The following is a 27,204-nucleotide window of genomic DNA, read 5'->3' on the forward strand; positions in this document are numbered from 1 at the left end:
TTCCAGGCAGGGTTTCTTCCTTCAAACCACCATAGCTTCCTTCCTCAGCAGCCTCGATGGAACATTTGCCAGATTTTTCCAAGATAGAAGGGTCTTGTTTTCTGCAGAGAGAGAAAAGCAGCCATCAGAACCTCCTTAACAGGTGGTGGCTTCTTGGAATTATGGCTACTTGCTAACAATAATCCTTCCTCTGAGGTCTCTACCGAGCACTGAGGCTGACGGTACAGAGAGGCACACAAGGTGACTTCTTCCCATTCTACAGGAGAGGGCAGCTGTGCTGTACGCTGGGTCAGCAACCTGCTGTCGGATCCTCTTCTCTTTAGTTGGATCTCCTGCCTCTTGCCATCTGGAGAAGGAAAAAAAAAGATGCTGCAGGTTTTGAAATCTGCTTCCTTGTCGGGTGGCCTGCCCATTAGAGCACATGGCCTCTATCAAGACCATAAGCTACCTTGGCAGGTTCAAATAGATCAAAAGGGGGCACATTCTGGGGCACCAGGCCCTGTCCAAGCATTGACCTGGCCTGCTCCCTACCTAAGGGCCTGGGAAAATGGCTTTGGAGAGGAATTCTGTATATGGTGACATAGGAACCAGGGCTGAATGACCACCACCTATTATTCAATGACCATCAACAGAGCACAGACATTATGCCACGCGGACTACCAACTTGGTGTGAAAGGTTGGACTCAATGACATCTAAGGAAGGGCTTTTCCAGCAAGAGGGGCCTATGATTCCACAACTCCCTGTTCAATGGACTTTTCAGATCAATTGAGATAGTCTATCAAATTGTGACTCCAGAAGGGTTATGCTCGTGGGATTTTGCTTATTTGTTCTCTTTTTGTTGATTTTTACAGAATTCAAACCCTCTTAACTGCCGTGGCCTCTTGTCCTTTCTTGTTCCTGATTCTGTTGTTTTTACACTGAAACTAATATACTTATGGTCTAGGATGTTGAACTATGTCACTTTGGGTTAAACGTCCCAACAGTTCTGTCCCCACAAAGGTGCTTTACAGCTGAGATGTGACTCAAAAGGTAAAGAGGAAAAGGAGTGTAGTATTGAACAGTGGGTAAGTGAGACATTGAGGACGAGAGAAGCTGTGAGACGCTGAAATGCATCCTGAGACTGGGCTCTGGACTATGTCCTCTGATCTTTTAAGCACACATTGCCTGGAGATAACAAAGTGGGTAGATATCGCTTATGATCCCTCTGACCCTCCGATTTCTTGTAGAAACACTCTAAAAATAGAATCACGGGGGGAAAAATGAAGAGAAACATCATGAGGATAAAAGGAAGAAGAAAAAGTAGAAGCAGCGGACCTTGGGGGTGGGTGGAGGTTGAGAAAAGCAGAATGTGATGGGAAAAAGTGGAGAAAAATAAGAGAACTGCACTGAAGCATGTTAAGAGGTTAAGGTACCTGCTTAGCAAATAGACATTGTTTAATCACAAACTTCTTATTGATGAATACATGAATAGATGCATTAACCATCCTCTCTAGCCCCATTTTTAATTTTTTTTGTGATACGCGGGCCTCTGACTGTTGTGGCCTCTCCTGTTGCGGAGCACAGACTCCGGACACGCAGGCTCAGCGGCCATGGCTCATGGGCCCAGCCGCTCTGCGGCATGTGGGATCTTCCCGGACCGGGCACGAACCCGTGTCCCCTGCATTGGCAGGCGGACTCCCAACCACTGCGCCACCAGGGAAGCCCTCTAGCCCCATTTTACAGGTGGAAAACCTGAGATATAATTTGACTTGCCCAAGTCCCTGCTGCTAACTGGTGTCGGGGTAGGAAAGAGAGCCGGCCCACGAGAGGAGCAGTGCAGAGCTGAGCAGAGGTAGGAGAGCGCTCTTCCCTGCCTGAGGCTGCGTGGGGAGGAGTTGCCCTCGGGTCGTGGCCTGTGAAGCTCTGAAGGAGACAGGCTGAGGCCCCAGCCTTCTCTGGCTTTGCCTCCGGCTAACCGGGCCTGGAGGGCCTGGAGTAACTGAGGCAGCGGCGTGGAGCGCGTTACTGCCGGAGGACCTCCCCGTCCCTTTCTTTTCCTTGATGGCCACAGAAGAACCAAACCCTGACCTAAAATCTTCCCTCCTCCTCGTGGGAGCCATGTGAAACATCCACTGGATTTGGAGGTTGGGCTCCTGGCCCTCCCTTGCTTTCTCTGTCTCCTCTCGTGTCTCTGAGTCTCCAGAGGGCAGTTCCCAAAAGTTTCTCTCCTCCCTCAAGAAGATGGAGGCTGGACAAGGATGGGAGTTCTTCCCAAGTCACGTGGAGGCACGAGCAATTTCCCGCAGACGGCCTGCCTCTGGGGACATCTGACAGATTTCCATAAATCCCCTTCTTTTCATCCCTTTGGGGGAAGACAGGAATTCCCATCTATTTTCTCTCCCTCTGCCCCAGACCCTGCTCACAAACATCTCAGAAGGAACACTTGAGCTGGTGTCCTTCGAGTCCTCAAGAAGGCTTCTGTCCAGGGAGATCAGCTCGGTGCTTTGTGCCCACCTAGAGGGGTGGGACAGGGAGGGTGGGAGGGAGGGAGACGCAAGAGGGAAGAGATATGGGGATATATGTATAACTGATTCACTTTGTTATACAGCAGAAACTGTTATACAGTTTAAAGCAGTTATACTCCAATAATGTTAAAAAAAAAAAAAAGACTTCTGTCCTCCGATCCCATTTTATTTCTCTCTTTGCTCCTCTGTTGAGATCCCAAGCAGGATGGGCTTATCACGGAAAAGAGCTGAGGAAAGGGCAGCACCACCGGGAAGAGGACTCAACATATGCAAGTGAACTTTGTCTCCGTTACTCCCCCTCAGGAGACCGTGTCCATTTTGAGCACTGGGATACAGGAGAGGACCCTGTGCTTCCTCTTCCCTGCTACCAAATGACTCACGAACAGCAGTACAGACAGGCCTCTGGCTCCGAGCAGACAGAGAAAAGGCAAGTCATGTTACCCAGAGGAGGCAGCAGGGGTGTGCAGACCCGGCCCGCTGTCGTCTCCGGAAAGGCCTGTCAAGAGCTCTTCTCCAAGCCCCAGGGAGCTCATGTGTTTTCACACCCATCAGTGGGTCCTGGGCTTCAGGGTGCCGGGGGTTAGGCTGGAGGAAGGAGCTCAGAAGAGACTATGTTCTTCCAAAGAGTGGGTGCTCTGGGAAGAAAACATGTTCCCACTGGCAGGAGGATGAAAACAATCTTCATTCCCGTCTTAGTCAATACCGACTCTCACTCCTCATGGCAGCATTGTCAGGAAAGGAGAAGGTGGTACTTGGTCTTACGAGCCCCATGGTGTTGGGAGATGGCGTGGTGGGCTGGGGTGTTTAATGAGTCAGAGGTCTGCAGCAGTGCACTGGGGGTAGAGATGAGAGAGCATTTCTTCCTGACGTTTAGGAAGTCGGATGGGTGCTCAGTTAGGTCCACCGGCCACAGGCTGGGAATCAGGCCTTGGGTGAATACCAGGCCTTGCTTCCCAGTTGTTGCTGCCACCTAGGCTGTTCTTAAATAATAACTCATTTCATTCATTGACTGAGATGGGCTGAATATTCTGAAACCTGCTGTCATTCATTTTACCGTCTTCCCTTTGGTTGGGCAGAGTCACTTTTGAAAGCAAGCCATCCAACCACCTTGCCCACTATCTTGTCCAGAACGTCTGCAGTCAGACTGCCCTGACCCCAGAAGCCGAGCACAGAGCACGTGGAACATTACCTGCTCCCCTTACACTTTGCCCATTGAAAATGATAGCTCGCCCTGCGAAGTGGGCCTCACAGATGGTCTCTCGGGGCTTGACACAGCTCCAGTTCAGTTGCCCCAGCGGAGGGGGAGGGCCTCTCTGTACACCTCAGCAGCTGTCCCCTCCCCCAGTCTAGCTTCCTCGTCCTCACGTGGTGAGGGCAATAACCAGAACCGGTTTTTAAACGAACCTGCAGATATGATGTTACTGTTTTATTTGTCCCAACTAGTACTGTGCCTAGTCTTCCTGTAACTCCTACTGTTTTTTTTTTTTTTTTTTTTTTTTTTTGCGGTACGCGGGCCTCTCACTGTTGTGGCCTCTCCCGTTGCGGGGCACAGGCTCCGGACGCGCAGGCTCAGCAGCCATGGCTCACGGGCCTAGCCGCTCCACGGCATGTGGGATCTTCCCGGACCGGGGCACGAACCCGCGTCCCCTGCATCGGCAGGCAGACTCTCAACCACTGCGCCACCAGGGAAGCCCACTCCTACTGTTTTAAACAATATTTATTTCAAAAATAAGAACACGCATCCTTCAGGTACATTTCTAACTCCTCCAAGTGCTTTGCGTTTTCTCTCTGGCATCATCAGTGCTTAAAACACTCCCCGATTTAGTGTCTTTTGAGAATGTAGTTAACGTGCTGTTTACCTTCCTCTTTCCAGATCAATCAGGAATGTTTTGAATACAGCTAAGATCTTCCTTGGGTTCCACCTAAAACTTTCTCCTATCAGTGACACAGCAATGTCCTGGTTAACATCTACTTGTGACAACTGCATTCAGTCAGCTGAGAAATGACTGAGCTCAGATGCACAACACCCTGAAATCTTCCTTCAGCAACATGGATGACACACACAACGTTTAACACTTAAGGTGGGATCCCCCGTAATGATGTATATGTAATATTTTGGTGTGAGGTGTCATGACATCTATAATTTAAAGTATTCCAGTAAAAAAAAAGATGAAGCAAATATGGCAAAACGATAACAACTGTTGAATTTAAGTGATGGGTCTATGGGTTCTCATTATACTTATGGCTCTACTTTTCTGTATGTTTGAAAACTGTCATAATAGAAATTATTCCCAGATGGTCTAATTCCAGGAAGTATATGTAACTGGGGGTGGGAGCTCCAGGAGGCTGATGGGGTGGATGGGAGTGGGAATTGCTGAGTCCTCGTAAGTTTATGATCATTACCTTAATGCCTGGTGGTAGCACAGTGTGATGACAGCAAACCCCACACAGCAATTCAAAGACATCCTCTATCATTAACACCTTCCATGCACGGATGGTTCTCTAAGTTAAAAGCCAACCAACCAACCAAAAGTTCTCAATCTTTTCACCTCAAGGATGTTGGGGAGAGAGGAAATATCCACCAGGAAAATGTATCTTTTCTTGAAGATCATGCCATTTTCTGGTAACCACTTGGTACCAGTTTTTGTTTTTGTTTTTTTTTTAAAGAAAAGGACAAGAAAAATAAAGTTCATTAATTACTTTGAAAGTACTGTTGTTTAGTCCCTCCACAGCAGACTTTCTGGAATCTTTCTCTGGATTTCCACTTATATTGTGACATTTATAAATTCTTTTTTTTGGTATTATCTAACATAAAAAGAAATTACCATTTTTATTGCCCCTCACTTGTAATTCTTGCGAAGATTCCATTTTAAAAATAATTTTTTTTGGAAGGGAAAAAGTTTTTTTGCATTATTCTAGAAGCAGTCTTTTTACTCCAAATTATGATTCACTCAACACATTTTTAAAAGGACACTTCAAGTCTCCATCCCACCTTTAGATATGAGGTACTAAATTCTGACGTTTGACTGCCCGACCTCACTTCACTGGACCTTTGATGTGGTCTCTGTGTGTCCTTTAATACGATCTTTAATATTCTGTGAATACTCTGATCTGGCTGAACACCAAGGTGTTCACGTTGGTGCTCTGTTCTCTGATCGGTGTCTTAGGAGGCGGCCCCACTGTGCCTGGGAGAGAGGGCCTAAGAAGGGAGGTGGGCAAGGCGTATATGGACTTGCTGCCGCCCAGACCTGCTCTGGCCACTGTGCCACTGCGCCCAAGCTAATGCCGTTTCCCACTCCAGCTCTGTGGAAGGGGGAGGGGAGGGACTTGGATTTTGTTTTGAGAAGGAAGTAATCATGCACAGGGGTGGGGTGGGGGTGGGTGGGTGTAGTAAATCCCTGTCACTGTGCTTGAAGCTCAGTGGCCTCAGCCAGGGTACTGCTGGTACGAACGTGGGCTCTGAAAGGCAGATCCTGACAGATCTGAATCCCAGATCTGCCCCATGAGATTTGCTCCGTTTCCTCACTTGTCCAATGGGGACCCGTATAACTCTGACTTCATAAGGTTCTGGTGAAGTTTAAAAGTGGTCATAAAAGCAATAGGCTTTGGACTGGACAATAAATGATAGCTGTTATTTAATAACCATTTCATCAATGCCTGGACATTTCCATTTTACCATGAACTCAACGTTAAGCGTTTTTAAGAAAAAAGGATTTCTCAGTCCTTTCTTCCGTTTTTGGACTGAGTGTTCAGGCTCATCTCCCTTGCCCAAATAAACCTGCTAGAAAACCCAGTTCTCGATCTCTTTTCATCTCATGAGTCTGTATCTTATTATGCTGATCTCTTACTGTGTTGTAATTCCACTTCTGTGCTGTCTTTTTTTGTTTTGTCAGTTCTGACCTGACCTCTCAGAAGTAGACTGCAAATATTTCTGTCTTTTTGTCCAAGCTGAATTTCATATTTTCTGAACCATGAAGCTGCCCTCCATGTGACCTAGAAAGCCCTTTGATGATCCATATTTAGCTGTATCCATCACTCAACAGATGTCTGAGTAGTTAAAGGCCCTCATGAGCTCCCTCTACATCCTGTGGTTTCAAGTTTCTGAGTTGTTAGTTAAAAAGCTTTAATCCCTTCTACCCGCTTTCCCCTACCCATTCCAGGGTAGAAGGACAGATACCCATTTTAGCTATTCATTCATTCAACAAGTATTTACTCATTACCTGCTACATGCTTGATACTGGGTTAGATGTTATCCTCTTTGCTTCCAAATTGCATTTTCTAATTTGACCCATTTAGACGAGTACTCCAAGTTTTTTGATTATTCCTCTAGAATCTTCATTGAGCATCCAATTAAATGGTCTCTTCTACCTGTAGTGTTTCCTGACCGCTGGGAGACTTGGAGGCTTAACCGCAAACCCTGGTGCCTTGCTATAATGCACCTGCCATTGCGTCTACAGATTCCAAGATGACATAGGTTCAGCTTGGGATCCATCTCAGGGAGTTTAGTTAGCAGGTAAGGCTGCAGGGCTCTGCTGGTTGGCTTCCACCATGAACGTGAAGAATGAAGTGGTAGCAAGGGTGAAATGCCCTGCAAGTTAAGCAGCTAGTTTCCAAAAACCCCATGGTTTTCTGTGTCCCTGGTTTCCCACAGAGATGCTCAGGAGGAAGGATGCCTCTCTGCTTTTTGAGCTCTCTGGATCTTGCCATTAGATAGCATCTCTTGGCATCTGAAAGGCAGCCTGCCATTCTGTTCTCCCGTGGAACACAGATGGCCCAGCCCACGTCTATCACTAATGAGGATCACATGCAGAGCCTTCTTGCTGGAGGCTCCCTTCCACAACCCTAGCTCTCCTTCCCCGTGCAGGCCAGTCACTGCTGACCATGGCATTTAGGTCTGAGAAGCCTGCTTGCTGCTCTCCCACTCACAGAGTTGAATAGAAAAATCTATTAGGCGGGCCTTGGGAAACTATTCTCATTCAGCTAGAATTTGAAACATTGAGGATTAAGGGATGGCTGCCAGTTTGATTGCAAGGGTGAAGTTTTGGGTTCTAGCTGCCCATGGAGGCTGTTGAGTTTCCATATGAGCAAGCACTGGAAGTTCTTCAGTAGGAACATGAGTAGTACCTGTTGTCATTCTGAGCTTGTTAGTCCCATCCCCAATACAGAGGTTGACCAGGTAGGACATCAATTTTTCACTGCTGTGTAATCTCACCCAGGATGATGGTAGGGTTGGAAATAGTGAGATAAGAAGGTTAAAGGCATTAGAATATAGTGGAAAAAGCATAAATGTTGATGTAAGACAGACCCATGTCAAGTCTTTGCTCTACTAGTTGCTATGTGTTTGACCTTGGACAAGGTACTTCACCTTTCTATACACTAACTCCTTTTTCTGTGAAATAAGCAAAATGCCCAGATCATGAGGATTAAATGGGATAGCACATGAAAAGGCCTTGACACAGTGCCCTGTACTCAGCAAGCCATAAATGAGAATTCCCTTTCCTATTTTCTTTCTATAGTAGAAATTTAAAATACGTACTTGAGTATGGTGGAACGTTAAGGTGAGCTAAAAATGACGGCCCCATGTGAAATCCTACACAATTCTGTTCACCTGTTTTATGCAAAACTTGACTGGTATTTGAGATGTAGGATAGTTTCTTTTTCCTTGCTATTTATTGCAAGTCGGATGCAGGTCTGGTACTCGTGATTAGGAGAACAGTTCCAAACTGCTAATATGAACACCAACAGAAATGCAAAATCTCTTTTGGGCTTAACACTGTAACTCATTCCTTTAACTTTCAGAGCCGCCAAGGAAAGGTCAACTCCACCACTAGCTGCCCTTGAGGGCGCCAATGATTCTGGTCAATCCCGCCATGTACAAGTGTGGTCTAACTGGTCAGTACCAGTTAGACCAGAAAGTACTTTTCTAGAACAAGGAGAAAAGTACTTTAGAAAACGACTTTATGAATATTATTTTCTGATCCAGAAATCTCTCTGCGAGTCATCTTTCACTCTTCCAGAAAACAATGGACACTGAGGTTTGCTGCTCAAAAGGAAGTACTAGACCTATTGATTTAACACTGATGCCTACTAAAATAGTTCCAACAGCGTTTAAACAAGGTAGATCGATCACCGCTTGTTCCTCCTCAACTAGGTCAAGGCTCTTCCTATAAGAGCAGGTGGCTGTTCACTCCCTCACAAGTGAGCTCTGTCCATATTCGGCCAGCTAGCTCCAAGAGTGGTTATTAAACTGAATAAACACCAATCCTTTCCACAACTGTGTTCTTTAGACCTGGTTCTGTCCTCTAGAGCTGCACAGATGAAATCTGGCCCCTGGCAGCTATCCTGTTTTCCCCTTAATTTTTCCCCAAACCCTTCTCCACTCAGGAAGCAAAGAGGCCAGATCCTTGATTCTTGCTTGAAGACACGTAGGGGGGAACCATAAAAGTAGTTAAACAATCACAGAAGAAACTAGAAAGAGTGTCTTAAGAAGAGAAGTTCCTTGAACTAGAAAAGTACTTTATGGAATATTATTGCAGAGGATGGTTACTTCAATGTTCCCATCTCCACGGAGAACAAAAAGAAGAAATGGTGGGCTTAAGGCAATGTTTCTAATCTATGGACGTCAACAGACAAATCAAAGCCCACCATTTCTTCTAGAAGGGGATCTAGTACTTGACCACAGAACTCTTTTGTTCATGGAGCATTTTATGGATACTGGTATTGTGTGAAACACATTTTAGGAAATTATGGTTTCAGATATGCTGCAGAAACTTAAACTAGACTTTTGAAATAACTTCCTGATTGATTATGGTCAGATCCTGGGACTGGTGGCCAAGGAACACTGAAGTTTCCTTCCTTGGAGGGTTGGTAGACTTCCTCTCTCCCCTTCCCTCTCCCTTTAATATTAGCATTAGACATCCATCTGCCTGGGAGCCTTGGGGTGTAGGTCGGTGACACAGGGAATCTGGGAGTCTAGATCCTCCCCATCCCCAGAATCTATTTTTATGGATCTCAATCATGATAGTGTTCCACGGAAGGTACAGCCTAGCTAGGACTGAGGGTTTTGGCTAAGAGGAGAGGGGGCTAGAGATGGGAAAAGTTGATGCAATTATTTTTGGCAGGAGTTGGAACCAAAGCAGCAGGAGAGAGTAAGTTTTAAGACTCTCTGGCAAAGTAACTTCCTAATCTGTCACTGGGTATGTGTAAAAAAGTGATTAGTGGGTCTCTATATTTATCATGATTACTCACAAATATGTAATTTACATAATATATACAGCACATTAAGTACTATGTCACCTTATATAATGTCCATATGTATAATGTATATGCATGTTATGTAACGCCAGTCTGGAGGTTCTTCCAGATTCTGCCAAGTATTTCCTAATTTATTTGGCAATTTTAACATATCTTTTCCATCTGTGGAAAGAGCTCTCTTGAGAGGAGCTGGTCTCTGACCTGAAATATAATCATTCTACTAAGTCTGTCTCCATTCTCAACTCACTGGAGGAAACCTACAAAGACCAAGTCATAATGAGATGCAACGCCTAGCCCATTAGTCCAGGGACAACATAATGTATTGAAGACTTCCTGTTTCATTCTTTTTACTGCTAGAGGGGTAGAACTGTGGGGGCAGGTGAGAACATGTCTGGGGCACGGCCAGAATCAGAATGCGATGAGGAATGAGGGAGGATTCTCCCCTGCCTGCCTAACTTTGAGAAGTCACTAAATTATAGTAAGCCTTGCTTTCCTCATTATTTAGATGGGGCTAATAATATCCTCTCTGTCAACCTCAGGGGTTGCTGTGAGGAGCACTATGATGAGGTACTCCACAGTGAGAAACCACAGTCCCAGTAGTTAAGGGATGAGTTGCAAAGTCAGATTAAACACCACCACCAGACTTACTGAGGTTACAAAATTGAAAGTACAATTCCACCGATGTTTGCTATACTTTGTGGCTTTAAGGAGGACATGGGCCATGTCTCTCAAGCAACATTGCCAGTCCTGTGCACCACAGTGGGCAGGCAGGGGCCAGTCTCTGACTTGTGAGTCTCTAAGAATCACTTTCACCTGTTGACAGTGCCATGTCTCAACAGCTTCAATCTTGGGGGGCTGAGGCTGAAACACATTCAAGAATTTCTGCAAATGTCTTAGAATCAGCGACCCCCAATTGAACCTGCCTTCATTTCAGAATCAAGTGGCTTCAAAGATAGTACCTGTTGTCATTCTGAGCTTGTTAGTCCCATCCCCAAGGAGCCCATCATTCAGGACATTCTTCAGGTGGCCTGCTTTCCCCTTGCCCAGCGGTCTGCACTGTTAGGTTGAACAGGATGGTTCTAGATCTCTGTCTTAGACGGTCCTAGATGACTGCTTCTTTCAGAGTTAGGATCAGTTTGTACACACAATCCTAATTTTCCCTTCCTTGCGCAAAGTTCCTGACCCAGTGTTAGGAGATCAGAGGGAGCTCAGTGGAGTGACGTCGAGTGGGTCCAGGTTTCCTGTTCGGAAATCTCAGAGGGGATGGAGGCTGAAGGAGCAAAGGTGCTGAGGTGAATGTTTCTTTTTACCAACAAAGCTCTCCACAGACTTGCCCTCGGGGAGGGCGGTGATGCTGTTGCCAGCTGAATGAAGCCCACTGAACTCTGCTGAGGCCCCTCTGGGCACTGGCTGGCAGCTCCCTGCTGAGGTGCCTCTGTCCTCCTTGTGCCTCTCCACTGAGGTCATCCGGGCAGCCAGAGGGGTTTCTAGATTAAGAGACTATGGTGACCATGATGAGATGACATGTGGAGAGTTTAATTTGAAGATCTGTCCACTGCCTTCAACCCTGGACCAGCTTCTCACCAGGTCAGGCCAGAGAGAGTCTCTGGGAAGTATTGGGAGGCCTCATTCTCTCATGTGGGCTTGTCCCGTCCACACATGTGCCACACGTTCATTCCTCTCTGGCAACCTGGATCCAAATGGAATCGCTTCTCAGTGACCAGAAATGACCCTTTTCCAAGATGTGTAGGTTCTTTTCCCTGTTACATATCTTCTTAGTGGTACCTAGTCCCAAACCACATTAGCCAAGATACCATGGACAAGTCTCTTAACTTTTCCGAGACTCAGTTTCCTTATCTGACAAATGGGAGAGTAAATCCTGCCCAGCATAGCTTTCATGTTGTTTTGAGGATCCAGAATGGAAATTCTCAGTCTCTTTATGATAAGGAGATACTTCAATTTCCCTTAAATCTCATGATCACCACAGGGCAATGTGCCTTGACAATGAAATGGCAGAAACGGGGAGTCAGAGCCTTCTTTTTCTTTCCCACTTTCTGTTCTTGTACTGCATATTTTTTTCAATCCAGAAAAATCCACCAGTAAATAAATATTTGTATATATAAATATATATATGCTACATATAAGTACACACACTTAAGACCTTCAGTAGGGCCTTCAGGTCGTGCTCGGGGAGTGGTCGTTGCAGAGGCAGGAGGGAACTGCCTGACGCCTTGTCTCCTGGTCTCCTCAGCAAAAGGCCCTTCCCTCCCATCTTCTTTGCCTTCAGGAATAGTCTGCCACCAGGGCTTGGAACTCAAACAGGAAACACGCTGTGGCTTGAAAAAGAAAGAAGCTGGGGGTGGTTTTTTTTTTTTTCTTCCCTTTTTACACAATATTATGACACCAATTTGAAAAATAAATCTCAGTTTCTCTGCTTTCCCTCCCAGGTGTTCACAGAACTAAGAAAATAAATACCACATCTAAGGTGTGCTATGTAGGCAGCTCTGGGGGCTCTTGGAGCCGGCTCTAAACAAACACACAGCCAGCAGAAGGCTTCAGGAAAATCACCACTGCCCACTGAGGGTGCGCAGAACCAAGAAGGGAAACGCAGCTTTCCACAGCCTTTCTGCCTCCTCAGCAAGTTCCGGGAGAAGCTGTCACTCGAAGGACAACCAAGAAACCAGCGTGCGTATGCTTAGTCCTGCCAAGGGCTGCGATCTGAGAGTTGGAGGTGTTTTTGTCTCCTCACAGAGGGACCTTTGTGAGCGTCCCCTGGAACGCAGGCTCTTTCCCTTGGCCACATCCGATCTCCCCTTAGACAGGAAACCTGCAGCCTGCTCCTTGAGAGCGGCGAGGAAACTTGCAGGGGTGGTGGAAAGAAAGGGGGGGTTTCTCCTTCAGTCTCAGAAAGTCCCGCTCAAGGTCTTCTGGGAAAGTGGGAGTTGCTGCATGAGCCAGCTGAGCCCTGGAGGGCTCTAAGTCCATTCACAATGTCCTGCCGGCACTGGCTCTGTTGGAGTGTGTCCATAGTTGAAATAGAATGGCTGTCAGGGTGAAGCCTTCTTGCTGAAGGGTGGCTTGGCTTCCACTGGTTGGAGAAGAGAGTGTGTGTGTGTGTGTGTGTGTGTGTGTGCGCGCGCGCGCGCGCGCATGTGTGTGGTGTGTACGTGTGTATGTGTGTGCTTCAGTCTCTTGTCTTCTCTCTTGGTTGAACTCGCATTGGGCATAGTGTCTAGTCTTTTGAACGGCTCTTCCTCCTCAGAGAAAAGAAGCTGCTCTTCTGGGGGGGCCCCATCATCATAGGCGCTTGGTTCTTGTGAGTAATTTTAATCTAAAAGCAAAGAGGCAGAAATGAATTAGTGGCCGGCAAATCCCAGAAGCCTATGGGAGAGTGATCTGCAGAGAGAGGAAGGGAGGCCAGCTTCGGGCTGGAAGGAGCCCCATGCAGAAGGACGATTGTCCTTGAACAGCTTCAGAATTGGCAACTGGACCCTGACTGGGCCTGGCGTTTGGCACTGCTGGAAGCAAGGGGCAGAAACGCTGGGGAGAGACAGGTGTGAGCTTCCCACGTGGCGATCAGCTGAGCTGATCACCTGTCTCATGTCCTTGCTATTCATAGTCTCTCAGAATGTCACAGCCAGAGGAGACCTCAGGGACCATCTCATTCAATCCCTCTGCAGGATAGATAAAGGAATGGAGATCTCAGTGCTCTCTTGAGCCTTGGATTAGCCTAAGGTCGCACAGAGAAGGCCGGAACAGCTAGAGCCTAGTTCTTTGGATTCCCCGCCTCCACTGCTCCTGGCCATTCCTGCCTGGGCAGTGCAGAGATGTCAACCAGTAACTCCAAACTGACCTAGAGGCTTCAGTCTGACCTCCGACCCAAGCGCTACTCATGTGGAAAGTTTCCAAGGGAGTCTCTTAGGCGTTTCCTCTTTTCTTAGTCTTCTAGGGGAGACCCAAGTTTCTTTTAAAAGCTTTTATTTTTGTTTGAATTTTAGGTTTAATGAGTGCCTTCTGCAAACTTTAAGTCAATTGGAAGTGAAAGACACTGGTGAATTCTCATTTTTTTGTCTTTCTTCCCAACCTTACCCTCAGGGTATGGCTTCAAAATGCTTACTCCCTATTTGAATGTGGCCTGGTGACACTGATGCGCTGATAATCTGCATTGTCAGTCCAGCAACATTTATCAAGTAGGAAGATGACGTGGGAACAAGAGGCACTTAGGATTCAAAGACCTGGGTTTGGGTCCTAGGACTCCCCCTTCTTTGCTGTGAACCTTTGGACAAATCATTTAGCCTTCAGAGGCAGTGCTTGCGGAACCGTAAAATGAGGATAGTAGCATTTATTCTATTTTTTTTCACAGTTGTTGTGAAGATCAAATGACAATCTGTCAATGAAAGCCCAATGTAAACTGTAAAATGGAATGCACCAGTTAAATAACTTATCTTACACAGGAGGAGGAGAAAGATGCTTGTCAAAAGAAACACAATCTATGAGCCCGTTCTCTTGAGTTTTACCACCTATTGAAATGACAGTGTGACCCTAGAGAACGACAGAAGAACTCTTGAAGAGAGAGACCCATCAACAAGTTTAAATGTAGGATAAGCCAAGTGTTGTCAAAAAGAAGTTAGGTAAGGAATGAGAAGAACCTGAATGGAGCAATTGAGGAAGAATTTTAAGGTCTGAAAGGAAGGGAAGAAAATGTGTTGGTGAAAGAGAAAGGGAAGGCACTAGGTTGAGGGGCTACATACCAGCTGGTTGAGTGTGGACCAAAGGATGAGAAATGAGGTCAGGAATACAGGTGGGACAGTTGGTATAGGGTTTAAAGGGAAGGAGGCAGCAGAGACTGGGTTTAATATGAGGTAGTGGGGAACCATGATAACTTTTTAAGCTGGAGGATAACATGAAGAGAAGAGTTTGAAGGGAATTATTCAATAGCTGTTGTCAAGATGAGCTGGAGCTGGGAAGAGTCTGGCTAAGAGGGTTCTACTGCAAGCCAGGTTTAAATTTATAAGGCCCCAGGATATAGAAGGAAAAAGATGGGGCCAAAAGTCATTGTAGGGAATGAACATAACCTGGGGGAAGGAAGCTGAAAACGACTGTTAGGTTGGTTTCCATCAGCCTGAAAATCTAGGAAGGGAGAGAGTCCCTCTGTTTTGTGGTAGTCACCAGGGGAGCACACCGACGACACGTCAAGTACCGTTTTGTGTTATGTGCCTTATTATGGGCATTGTCTTTATCTCAGAATTCAGGGAAGTGAGGCACTTATCTGTGGTGTGCAATTTAGCCCCATCTGATGGTAGTGATTTGTGGCACATTTCCTGTGGTAAGCCTTGTCCCGCTCCGGAGCACAGGAGCCCCGAGGGGAAGAAGACATTCATCTTATTCACCTTGGTATCCCCTGAGCCAGCGCAGAGCCTGTACCTGCTATGGAAGTACTGACTGGTTAGCACAGCCAAGAAGAACGGGGGAATGTTCTGGCAGTGGAGCTGGCCGTGCTTGGGACAGAGAGTGGCAGCTGTGGCACCGCTTACATTTCCCGTTGATGGAGCCCATTATTTTAGACCGTGGAAGATCCTTGCTTCTCCTTTTTCTCCCGCTAGCTGACCAGTTTATTTGCTTGTTAGCACCTCCAGGGCAAAGGGGAGGAGGTGAAACTCAAATCCCTTTCATTTGGGTTTTCAGCAGTTTTGACAAAGGTCTTGATGGGGCAGGAGTTTGGAGATGCTGGGTAACGTGAGGTTTTGATGTGGTTTGTGGATTCTAGTTCTACAGATAACTGGGAGTTCACTGTATGTACATACACTGGGGGCAAGAAGTATGAGATCATGTCCTCAACTCGAGTCAAAGAAATGTCAGTATCTTACCCCCTCATTCCCAGATTAGGAGGAGCTAGTGGGCTAAATAGGTAAGATCCCATTTTAGGAGGTAGTTGGATGTGGTTAAATCTGCCTTTTCAACCCCTGATGGAAAGAGAGCATCCCACATTTCTGTAGTTAGAACCCAAACCTCTCTGGTCAGGCAATTAACTAAAGTCTGTATGACTGTCTTAAAAACCCTTCATCTCATTTATAACATCTGGCAAGCACTAGGGACAGCAGCCCCATGCCCTTAGTTTTCTGTTTTATTACAGAGAAAATTTGTTAACAGTTAAACACGTCACATTTTCCTTAGGAAGTCCTTGTTCATAGTGTAATAATAGTCACCCATTTTCCCCTTCCCTAGGTAAGTAACATTTAATTCTTTAACGGAATTGGAGATTTTTTGGTTTTGTTTTTGGAGCATACTTTGAGGTGAGAGGTTACTATACAGTTATCCTTTGGTATCCATAGGGAATTGGTTCCAGGACCCCTGGCGATACCAAAATCCACGGATGCTGGTTTTATACAAGTCTCTTGTGTAAGATGGTATAGTATTTGCATATAACCTATGCACATCCTGTATACTTTAATCATTTCTAGATTGCTTGTAATACCTAATGCAGCGTAAACGCTATGTAAATAGTTGTAAATATAATGTAAATGCTATGTAAATAGTTGCCAGCACACAGCAAATTCTAGTTTTGCTTTTTGGAACTTTCTGGAAGGTTTTTTCCTGAATATTTTCTATTCAAGGTTGGTTGAACCCAAGGATGCGAAGCCCGTGGATGTGGATGGCCGGCTATATGACGGCACTTTCCCAAACAGGCAATGTCTTGGATACCATATGTTAAACAGTCCATTACTTTCAAATTCGTTTATGATCTTTCTTCTCTCCTTCATTAGTTTTTATGTATACTAGGGTTTCTTAGGGCTCTCTTCTGTACTATTGATTTATCTATCCAATATTGCGTCAATTGCTGTGGCTTTATAACTATTTTAATATCTTGTGGGAAGTCCTTCTTCACAGCTCTTTTATAAAATGCCTTAGCTATTGCATTGTCTTGTCAAGTTTAAAAAACTGCATTAGAATTTTGTCTGGGGGTCCCTATTTAGAAACACAGGATGTTTCTAAATTCAAATCTTTTAAAAAATATTACTTAAGTCTTGAAGTTTTCTTCATCTATTTTTCACAATTCAGTTTGGTATTTTGTTTTTGTCTGTTGCCATTATAATACTTAAATTTTTTTCTGTTATATTCCTCTGATTGGTTATTGCTGGTATGTACAAAAGCTATTAACTTTTGTCTATCTTTCTGTACAGCTTCATTGAAATAATTTAACCTATGAGGTTTTCAGTTGTTTTATTAGCTTTCTATATACATAATTATATTATCTGCAAATAATGACAGTTTTGATTCTTTTCCAAACAGTTATATTTCTTTTCTGCTTCATGTGTTTTGCATTGGTTAGAACTTCCAAATAACATTAGCACACATGTCTTATCCATGATTTTAATGAGAATTCTGCTAGCGTGTTACGTAAAATATTACTCATTGGTTTAAGATAGATATTTTTCGGGACTTCCCTTGTGGTCTGGTGGTTAGGACTCCATGCTTCCACTGCAAGGGGCACGGTTCAATCCTCAGGGAGCTAAGATCCTGCATGCTGTGTAGCACGGCCAAAAGAAAAAGGAGTTTTTTTTCTTTTGAGGAAGTGCCTTTCTGGTCTGAGTTTTCATCTTTAAAAATCAGAAATGTTGAATGTAATTGAGTATTTTGGGGTCATCTATTCATATTATCATGTGATTTTTCTATCCAAACTTATATAAGAAGACATCCTTGCATTCCTTTGATATATTCTTCTTGAGTGAAAGATTCTTTTAATATATTGTTCAATTGTATCTGCCAATACTTTAATTTTTTTTTTTTGCTGTACGCGGGCCTCTCACTGCTGTGGCCTCTCCCGTTGCGGAGCACAGGCTCCGGACGCGCAGGCCCAGCGGCCATGGCTCACGGGCCCAGCTGCTCCACGGCATGTAGGATCCTCCCGGACTGGGGCATGAACCCGTGTCCCCTGCATCGGCAGGCGGACTCTCAACCACTGTGCCACCAGGGAAGCCCTGTCAATTTTTTATATATGTATTTTTCTCAGAATATACATCTATACTGAGTTTCACAGTATATATTTTGATTCTGTTATTAAACAACTAAAATTTTATGACCATTATATCTCAAAATTGAGAGTACTTTATATTAAATAAAAAGTGACATTCTTTATTCCACTTTATGCTTTTGGCATGTTGGAAGGTTAGTTTGCCCCAAACTATCACTTCTTACTTTTAATTTCCCTATGCTTGTTAAGGATAAGATAAAAAGATATATATATGTCTTTCTGTTTTAGATGTATCTCTTTATAAGAAGTATATCATTGGATTTTAATTTTTAACCCAATATGAGAGTCTTATACTTTTAATAGGGGACTTTAGCATATTTATATTTTTTTGTCATTATTGATATATTTAGTCTTAACCTCTTTTATCTTAATCAAAAAAATTTTAAATGTTTGCTTGTTATTCACTTTCTGTCTTGTGCTACACTGACAGGGTTCATTAACTTTAAATTCTCCCAGATTCAAAAGGTGTGCACCCTGTTTTTAGTGTCAGTAGTAATTATCTAGTTATTAAAATTTTCTTCAGATTTACATCCTGTAATTATTAAAGTGAAGAGAGACAATGAAAAATTTAACATTTTTACTATTCTTTCAACAATGTCTCCCACATGCTTTCAGCCTTGGTGAACGTAACTTTAGGTTTGGGATCCAAGTTATGAATGTTTACATTATATATCTTCTCTTTCAAAGAATGATTTTTGCCATTTGCATTCAATTGCATAACCATATTTAACAGTTTTTTTTTTTTTACTTTATTCTAATTTAACTGATTTTAATTTTTACCAAAAGTTCTTTTGTTGCTGTGCTGTCCCATCATTAAGCCTTCAATTTGGAATCACTTCATAGTATGTGCCTTCAGGAAAATAATTCAAAAAGGGTGCTTTTGTTTTAACTCTTTCAAGTTTAAGAATGATTTTCTGTTACCTTCTGCTGTGGACCAAATTGTGTTCCCACCTCCACACCCCAAAATTCATAGGTTGAAGCCCTAACCTCCAATGTGAGGGCATTTGGAAATATGGCCTTTAAGGAGGTAATTAAGGTTAAATGGAGTCATAAGGGTGGGGGCCTGAATCCAATAGGACCAGTGTCCATATAATAGGAAGAGACATCAGGAGTCTGTGAAAAGTGAAAAGGCCATGTGAGGACAAGGTGAGAAGGCCATTGTCTGCAAGTCAGGAAGAAAGGCCTCACCAGAAAGCAACCCTGCCGACACCTTCATCTTGGACTTCCAGCCTCCAGAACTATGAAAGACTATGTTGTTTAAGCCACTCAGTCTGTGGTATTTTGTTAGGGCAGCCTGAGCTGACTAACATACCTTCCACAGACTGAACACCATAAAAATCATTGGGTCACAGTTTTTTTTTCATCATGAGTTGTAATCTCTAAAAGGTGGCATGGAGAGAGAGTGGGGATAGGAGGAGTATCTGGCTATTTTAAAATCAGTGCTTGGATCTGGAGGAAAGCAGTCCAGTTTCCAGATACTACTGAGCTAGGTGGCCGAGGGTTTGCTTTCTTCCAGCTTTTTGTTTCTTTCTTTTAGGAGACAGGAGGAGCTTGGATAGATGTTTCTTTTTTTTTGTGGTACGCGGGCCTCTCACTGTTGTGGCCTCTCCCGTTGCAGAGCACAGGCTCCGGACACGCAGGCTCAGCAGCCACGGCTCACAGGCCTAGCCGCTCCGTGGCATGTGGGATCTTCCCGGACCGGGGCACGAACCCGTGTCCCCTGCATCGGCAGGCGGACTCTCAACCACTGCGCCACCAGGGAAGCCCATTGGATAGATGTTTCTTAATTCAGCTCCATCAAAATTATAAGTAGTACAAATTCCCTCCATCCTTCCCAACTCTAACAAGGTGGTAAGATATTAGGTTTTGCTGTAGTATGTTCTCATCCTTTTCTTAGACTTCATAGAAACCAAAAGATTGAGGTAAGATTTTGCAGAAAAACTCCTACTTTTTATAACCTTTATAAAAGATGACATTTCTAAAGTCTCTGTCTCTAGGGACTAGTTTTACAATTTGTAGAAGTTATATGGAACAAAGAATTACAGAAATAAACCTACAATTCAGACCTAGTAACTGTCTTATGAAAACCTTTTTTCTAGAAGACAACTTGATGTTCTGAAGGGCTCCAAATAGCAGGTTATCGAGGTATCTGAATACTCCACTAGAGTGAGGAAGCTCAGAAACACAACTTCTTGAGATTTGCACCCTCACGATAGCATTGAGGATGTTACTAATGTAGTATCCCAGTGAACACCCTGGGCCCTGAAAACCAGGACAGTGGTTTCTCTTTGCCATGGAGTTTCTAGCTGGGTTTCTGAGAACAACCTGCTAACAAAGGTATGGTAAATCAGGGATTGGGGTTGTTCCCTTGATTTTTGTTTGTTCAATCCTTTATCCATTGCTAAACAAATATTAATATTATTGTGCAACTATTACAAACAAACCAGGCACAGTGCTAGGTGCTGGGAAATATGGGTCACAGAAATGCCGTAAACAAAATAGATAACCTGTGTGGTTACCCTTTCAGGGGAGTTTTCAGGTGGGTCCTCGGGGCTGCGGGTGCACCTGGGGTGCAGCGTGTCTATGCACTGTGGGAATTCTCCCCCAGGAGCCCCGGTGGTCACAGCAACTAGCTGGAAGTTTGGCGTAAGTGTGCACATTTGGCTGCCATATAAAGAAGCACCTTCTAGTGATTAGGCTTGTTCATCAGTGGAGCAGTCTTCCTTTTGGGGTGGTAAGTTCCTTGCCACTGAGTGATTCAAGCTGAGGCTCTCAAGGACACTGTAGACGAAGCCTCAGAATTCACCACCTAGAACCATAAGCTCTTTGAAGACAGGTCTATGTCTCCTTTGGTTTTGGAACTGGTGTCTCCCAGCGTCTGACACATAGCACATATTCAATAAAAGCCTGGCAGGTAAATGAATGGATGGATGAATAAAGTGGAAGAGAAGCTGCACTAGATGATCTCCCAAAGCTCCTGTAACTCAGAGATTCAGAGTTTCATATTAAGTCAGTGCCCCAAAGGGGCCCAAAATAAAGCTTCTCACCCTCATCTCAAAGATTGGCAAAACTTACCGTGCAAGGTGGCTGCATCCAGGGCTCTCCGTCCACTTGCATTGGCAGCAGCTTGTTTGTCCTGGAGCCCCGAGAACAGAGAGCACAGTGAGCTTCTTGGAGTCTGAGGATGAGGGTTGCCCCCACCAGGGAAATAGAAGTGGGAAGACCTGACCTGCCCACCTAGGAGTGGTTCTGAAGACTCTCCTGGGGGGGTGGGGCTTGCTGAAAACAGATTTCTGAGCCCACGTCAGGGGTCCCGACTTGACAGGGGTGGGCCAGGCCCAGAGGTCTGTGTTTTAATAAGCACTATGGATGATTCTGTTGCTTTGACCCCCAGACTCTACTTTGAGAAACATGGCCCTGGGTGAGCAGTGAAGTCCAGAGGAGTCTGGGAAACAGCGGCCAACAAGTATGGCAGCACCACAGCTGAGTGGACCCTTAGTCAAACGATCAGCCAGAGGGCCTGTCCATGGTGCCAAAACGCCACTATGAAATGGAAAAGGTTATGAAATGGGAAAGGTTATGAAATGGGGAAAGGCCTGGTTTCAATGTTGAGTGAGCAGTTGCATCATGTTAGTGAGGTAACGTCTCCCACTTAAACGAGGTACAGCTCAGGTCTGAGTGTGTCTTGCCTTGCCCCCCGTCCTAAAGCATCCCCCCTTTTATCTCCTGAACAACAGCAGATGCTGCGGTTGCATGGACTGTGGACCTGGCTTAGCTGGGAAAGGGGGTCATTGGGAATGTGATCCCCATGGGTAGGCGGAGGAGAGAGGAGAAAGTGTTGCTTTCTTGCTTGGGTCAAGGCTTCTTTGGCATATGGATTATTAAAGGAGAGAGATGAAGGAGAAAAGGCAGGTCCTTTCGGAGGCCTCTGGTCTGGGCGAGCAGGGAACAGTTGCCACCCACTGGCCAGAAAGCCCTCACCTGGGTTTGGCATCTGCCCTGCTTCTGAAATTATAAAATGAGGGAGGCAGGCTGCGTTTCTTTTTTTTTTTTTCAGGCTGTGTTTTGATGCAGATGATTCTCCGACTGACTCTGAGGATATTTAATAATAAGAACCAATAAACCTAATAATAAAACAAATAAGAGGAGAGAGTGGCATTTTGGTTTTGGGGAGTGAGGAGAGTATCTGGGGAATGCCCAGGAGGCTAGGGCTTCTGACTCACCCCCTCTATTTCTATCTGGAAACAGAAATATCCTATCTCTTATACATGTTTTTTAAAAATTCTTCAGAGACCAAATTCTCTGGTCTACATATGTTATGGCTTAGATGTGCTAATGGACTGGACCTACTCAGTGTTAGAGTCACGGGGAAAGGACAGAGAAGGAACTACAGAGGTTAACCTGGAAAACAGGGGCCCCAGCACAACAGCCCAACGAAGAAGAGAAGCAAAGATTTGGGGAATAATTGAAAAGACAGAGGAGACACAGAGAGGGAATGAAGAAAGGGGGTTAGTGGGCTAGATCAGGGAACCAGCTCTGAGGACCTTTCTGAAGGATGCAGGGTGGCACCAAGAACAGCGTTTCTCTGAATGTGCTCTGAGGACCTTCACCCAAGAGGTTAAGGGATAAAAGGGTTCTGTGTTTAAATAACTTTGGGAAACCTGCATGTGGTGGTCCCCTCCAGGAGATCCCCAAGACACACGAATAGATTTGATCTATAGAAATTAAATGGGAAATGGAAGGGAATGAGGACTCCTGACATAATCAGGTGGACGAAAATCTGTGACGAGTTGCATTTATTAAACAGAAGCAGCCCAAATCAGAAGATCCCCTCCATCAGACCCCATCTATTCAGGAACCTGCAGTGGCTGACCTGTGTGATCCACACTCTAGAGAACTGTCATCCTCTTAGTCAGTTATGACGGGTTTGCTGAGGGTGATGGTTTAACTCTACAAAGGTATATGGGATTGCTAACTCTAATAAAAGTATTTCTAAGACCATTATCCAAGAAAGAGCAGAGTGGAGCACAGAGCCTGGTTTTTGTCAAAGTGTGCCCTCTGGCATGCATTGAACAGTTCAATTTGTAAAGATAAAGAAGGCAAGGAGTTGGATCTCTGGTTCTCTGGACCTCATAGTATGACAATCCTATTTAGAGAATCTCACCAATTCATTCTAAGAGAACAGCAAACTGGTTGTGGTGGGACCCTTTAGTTGATGTCCTGGATGTTTGCGTTATACCTGGTTGGGGAAGTGGTCTCCAAAGACATTCTTCATAAATGTTATCAAGCTTCTGCTCCACCCCACTCTCTCTGCACTGAAATCTAAAGATGGCTTCCTAGTTGTTATCTGTAAGAATATTCAGGGAGGTGGGGAGACTGGGGGGCTGCTGGGTGATGAGGAGCATACCTGATGGAGACAGAGGAGCACTGGGCCAGCCTCCTGCCTGCACTCTTCAGGCCAGTGTAGATCTGCCCCATTTCCATGGCTCCCTCTAGCCCCACCACTTCAAGAAGCTGGTCACTGAGGTCTGTAGAGTGAGACAAGCAAAAGCAGTGCACACACATCTCTCTGTTTCCCAGTCTGGTTTGGGCCAGAAGGTCTGGTCCCTAGATGGCCAACCCAGAACTCTCAATATCCCTTCATCTCCTACCAAACAGCATTTTCATCCTCATTCTAAATAGGGAATTTCCCCAGAAGTCAACAAATATACTTTTCATAAACAGAAACCCAGTTCTAGTAAAAAAAAAAGGTTTTGATTCAGAAGGTTAACGTGCATCCAATGAATAGGCTGACATATCCAGAAGCCTCTTCAAATGGAGCGTAACATAAAGGATGAACCAGCTATTTCTGAAATACAATCCCCCAGTGCAGCTAAAGACACATTGGCTTGGGATTAGGATAGGAAGGAATGCTGATGAAGGTCATTATCCAGAGCTGGATCAGGTTTCTCTTCCCTGAATGTCTGAATAACATTTTGGCCCTACTGACGATGACTGATGCTTAATTAACTTCAAATTTGGCCTGCGGTAAGCCAGTGGTGAGCCAACCTCCTTGGACATCCTTGGGGAAGTCAGTGACCTCTTTCAGGACACCAGGTGCCTCATCTGAGCCAAGGAAAAGAATATTTCACCTACACCAGATTATACTGGGTCCACAGTACAAAAAGAGGGATAGAAAATACGAGTCTCAGGCTCAGAGTCGCACAGGATCGATGGCTCCCCACAGTGGCAGTCGCTTCTGATTCAGCACCTAGAAGAGGTCCTTTTTTTCAAAGTTCCTGGGGCTTGGATTGTGCCTGTCCAATTTCTGGGGAAAGCAACGGCAGCGTTAAGGTTTGATGGTGGGCCCAAAGACTCATTTTGACAACACAGAAGCAAATTTATTTAAAACAGAAGCAAATAAAAAGGCAGCTTCTTTAAAAGCTTCCATTCCTTCTTTGCCTACTAAGGCAGGGGAAATTCTCTCACAGGTTGTGGCTAATCACTAACATCCTATTAATATTCATGAACTAGAAAATTGTTCTAGAAAATTGTTAATGTCTCTGCTTATTTGACAGATGGCTTCGGTCTTCTAAGGTGCCTCCTGATAAAGTACGATAGTGTTTATTAAGATTGGCAAGGAGATATTTGGGTTTGTCTTTACTTTTTTTTCACATACACACACTGTATTTTATTTTTACAAGAGATAAATAAACTGACACCAAGCATTGTGTCTTTACTTTTTTGTTAGACTGTTGTTTAAAAAACAGTCTCTTGACAGGTATACTTCTTTTTTTTTTAACACCTTTATTGGAGTAGAATTGCTTTACAATGGTGTGTTAGTTTCTGCTGTATAACAAAGTGAATCAGCTGTACATAAACATAGATTCCCACATCTCCTCCCTCTTGACGGATATACTTCTAATGAAGACAGTTAAACTACTGGGCTGACCACAAATGTGTAAACGTCGCGGAAGTCTAACCTAACGATCACTAATGGACATCAGCTGCCAGCAGATACAAACACTGCATTAGTCTCTCTACACCCAAGGTTTTCCCCTCCACACCCATCGACACTCCCATTCTCCTATCTCTGGTACTCCTGTTTTCATAACTGTGAAAAGATACTGTCTCCTTAAACCCTCCATCTCATTTGGATTTGGAACAAGAAGCCATGAATAGGCAAAGTTTGTTTAGGAGAACGCTCCAGGCTCTCTTAAGGAGCTTAGATCCAGTAAACAACAAATGTCTAAACCTCTAGTCACTTAATTAGTTCCCTTCTTACTAAAGTGTGTTGAATAACCATTGGATAGTTTTAGCTTAATGTGTCATTTTACAGTGTCTGTGAAATCAGTATGGGTTGTGAATGAGAGAGAGAAGAAGAAGGAGGAAGAGAAGGAGGAGAAAAATGAGGAGGAGGGAGGAGGGAGGAGGGAGGGGAGGGAAAGGGAGGGAGGAGGGAGGGGAGGGAAAGGGAGGGAGGAGAGAGGGGAGGGAAAGGGAGGGAGGAGGGAGGGGAGGGAAAGGGAGGGAGGAGGGAGGGGAGGAGGGAGGGAGCAAAAGGGAGGGAGGAAAGACGTGTAGGGTGTGTTTAGGGGTGAGGAGAGTGGGGGAGTCATACTGGGGTAGGAGAAAGTAGGAGAAAAGAGAGGTCGAACTTTTTAGAAGTTTCTCTGTTGGCAGAGAGACAGATGTCTTGTAAAATGTTGCTCTCTGTACCAGTCTTTGGTATCTGACAGTGCTGTGATAGTTCAGTGTTTTCCCTCCTTGAAACATTCCCTGGTAACAAAATGTTCTAAGAAGCAGGGGCCTTAATAGACTCAAGTGTTTCAGCTTTTACAATGTCTTGGTCTTTTAACAAATTTTCCTGTTGAATGGCTTTAACAGCGAAAAGTTGTTATCACTTCCCACACATTACCTTGCAGCTATTACTTCCCACACATTACCTTGCTTCCTGGCTCTAGAAGAGACATAATGCAGGCTGATCTCATCAGTATGGGGGGTGGGTAGAGGCAGGGGTTTACACAAATGTGGGACTTGGGCGATAAGTGCAGAAGTGCAAGGGGGAGGGGCCAGGATCTTCTATGTCTCACCGTTCGGCCTTTGAATTTGTACTCTGAATCTTCCCCGGTGTGAAGAGGCTAGGATGGCTCCTGCTTACCACTGAAGGAAGCCTTGCTGGCTGTTCTGTTTCTCTACCATTGCCTAACTGATCTTTCAACTTCCTAAAATGCCTACCAGGAAGTTCTGCAGTAAAGAAATATATTCAACTTTGTTTCCCAAACTTGTTGGACCATGAGACTCTTCTTTTGTGTGATACCTAGAAAACAGTTTTATAGGTAACCCTGGCAGTTTTCTTTGGAACACATTTTGGGAAATTCTGGCATCACTCAATCCCCTGTACTTCCTCTAGCACACAGATCCTTATGCAGAAACTAAATCTGGAGTTAAAATGAAACAGAACAGAGCACAGGTTGATGTGCAGGCATGCAGAACGTTTAACGTTCAGAACTTAGAATCCAGCATCAGGACACCTGATATACCACGTGTCTGCTTTACCTTAGGTACCAATGACTCAGAGTGTGGTTTGGCAATTCATATCATCTCCATATTGTCTCTACATTCTTCAATTTGTTTCTGTTTAAGATGGAATGTCCATGTATCTTAGCAAAACAGGAACTCATTAATCCACTCACTCAATCATTCAACAGTTGCTGATGGCAACCAAGTGCCAGGCAGTGTGTTAAGAAGTGGGAATGCAAAATGTTCAACTCTTGAAGGACTCTTGGCCAAGAGGGAGGAAAAGCGTTAGGTGTAGAAGATGTTGTCAGTGAACTATAGGAACAAGGAGGCCTGAGTAACTGATTATGACTGGGCAAGGTATGGAAGGAAGTGTCACAGACATTTAAGGAAGGTCTTGAAGGATGAATGCCAAGGTAATTTGCTGGGTTAAGAAGGAGAAAGAGGAAGGACATTCCAGGGACAGGGGTGATTGTGTGTAGGACTGGATAGTCACTGGAGGCACAAGGAAATTAATTTATCAATGAACTCACTTGGCAATGTCATTGGAAAATATAAAAAGTATCTCTCCCTAATGAGAATTACTATCCAGAGATTTTTTTTTTCATAGAACTATAAAAAGAGGGTCTCTGGGCTGGGCACCAACTTGTTGCAACCAGAGAGCTAGGTCTTTCAGCACTGCTCCTGGCAACAAAGTCTTGGGCAGTGCTCTGTGTGCAGCAAACACTTCCTCCAAGAAAGAAAAAAGAGGAAGAATGGGAACATGGGAACAGGAGAATGTGGAAGCAGAGGCGGAACAGCAAGGACAGCGATAGCAGTTCCAATCTGGTACACTTGATTCAGCCTCCAGTATGGGATTTTATAAATGCACATCTGCTCATGTCACCTCCACAGCAAAAACCCTTCAGTGGCAC

At 44.7% G+C, this 27,204-nt stretch overlaps 1 protein-coding gene across 3 annotated transcripts in view; it reads right to left on the bottom strand.

The window, feature by feature from the left end:
- Nucleotides 1-203: 203 nt before the first annotated feature.
- DGKG (diacylglycerol kinase gamma) overlaps nucleotides 204-27,204 on the bottom strand; it is a 133,191-nt gene continuing 106,190 nt past the window's right edge. Inside the window, exons 17-20 of one of the 3 annotated variants that reach the window (XM_060150242.1) lie at nucleotides 23,199-23,319; nucleotides 20,867-20,927; nucleotides 10,719-13,090; nucleotides 204-346 (exon numbers count right to left, since the gene is read on the bottom strand). In XM_060150242.1, the coding sequence (XP_060006225.1) occupies nucleotides 12,992-13,090; nucleotides 20,867-20,927; nucleotides 23,199-23,319 (281 nt within the window). In that variant the 3' untranslated portion in view covers nucleotides 204-346; nucleotides 10,719-12,991. Of the gene's footprint in view, nucleotides 347-7,629; nucleotides 13,091-20,866; nucleotides 20,928-23,198; nucleotides 23,320-27,204 lie in introns of all 3 variants that reach the window. The other 2 variants (XM_060150239.1, XM_060150241.1) reach the window with 2 other exon arrangements.

Source organism: Lagenorhynchus albirostris, chromosome 5 (assembly GCF_949774975.1).
Source record: "Lagenorhynchus albirostris chromosome 5, mLagAlb1.1, whole genome shotgun sequence".
In the NCBI taxonomy this organism is placed as follows: domain Eukaryota; kingdom Metazoa; phylum Chordata; class Mammalia; order Artiodactyla; family Delphinidae; genus Lagenorhynchus; species Lagenorhynchus albirostris.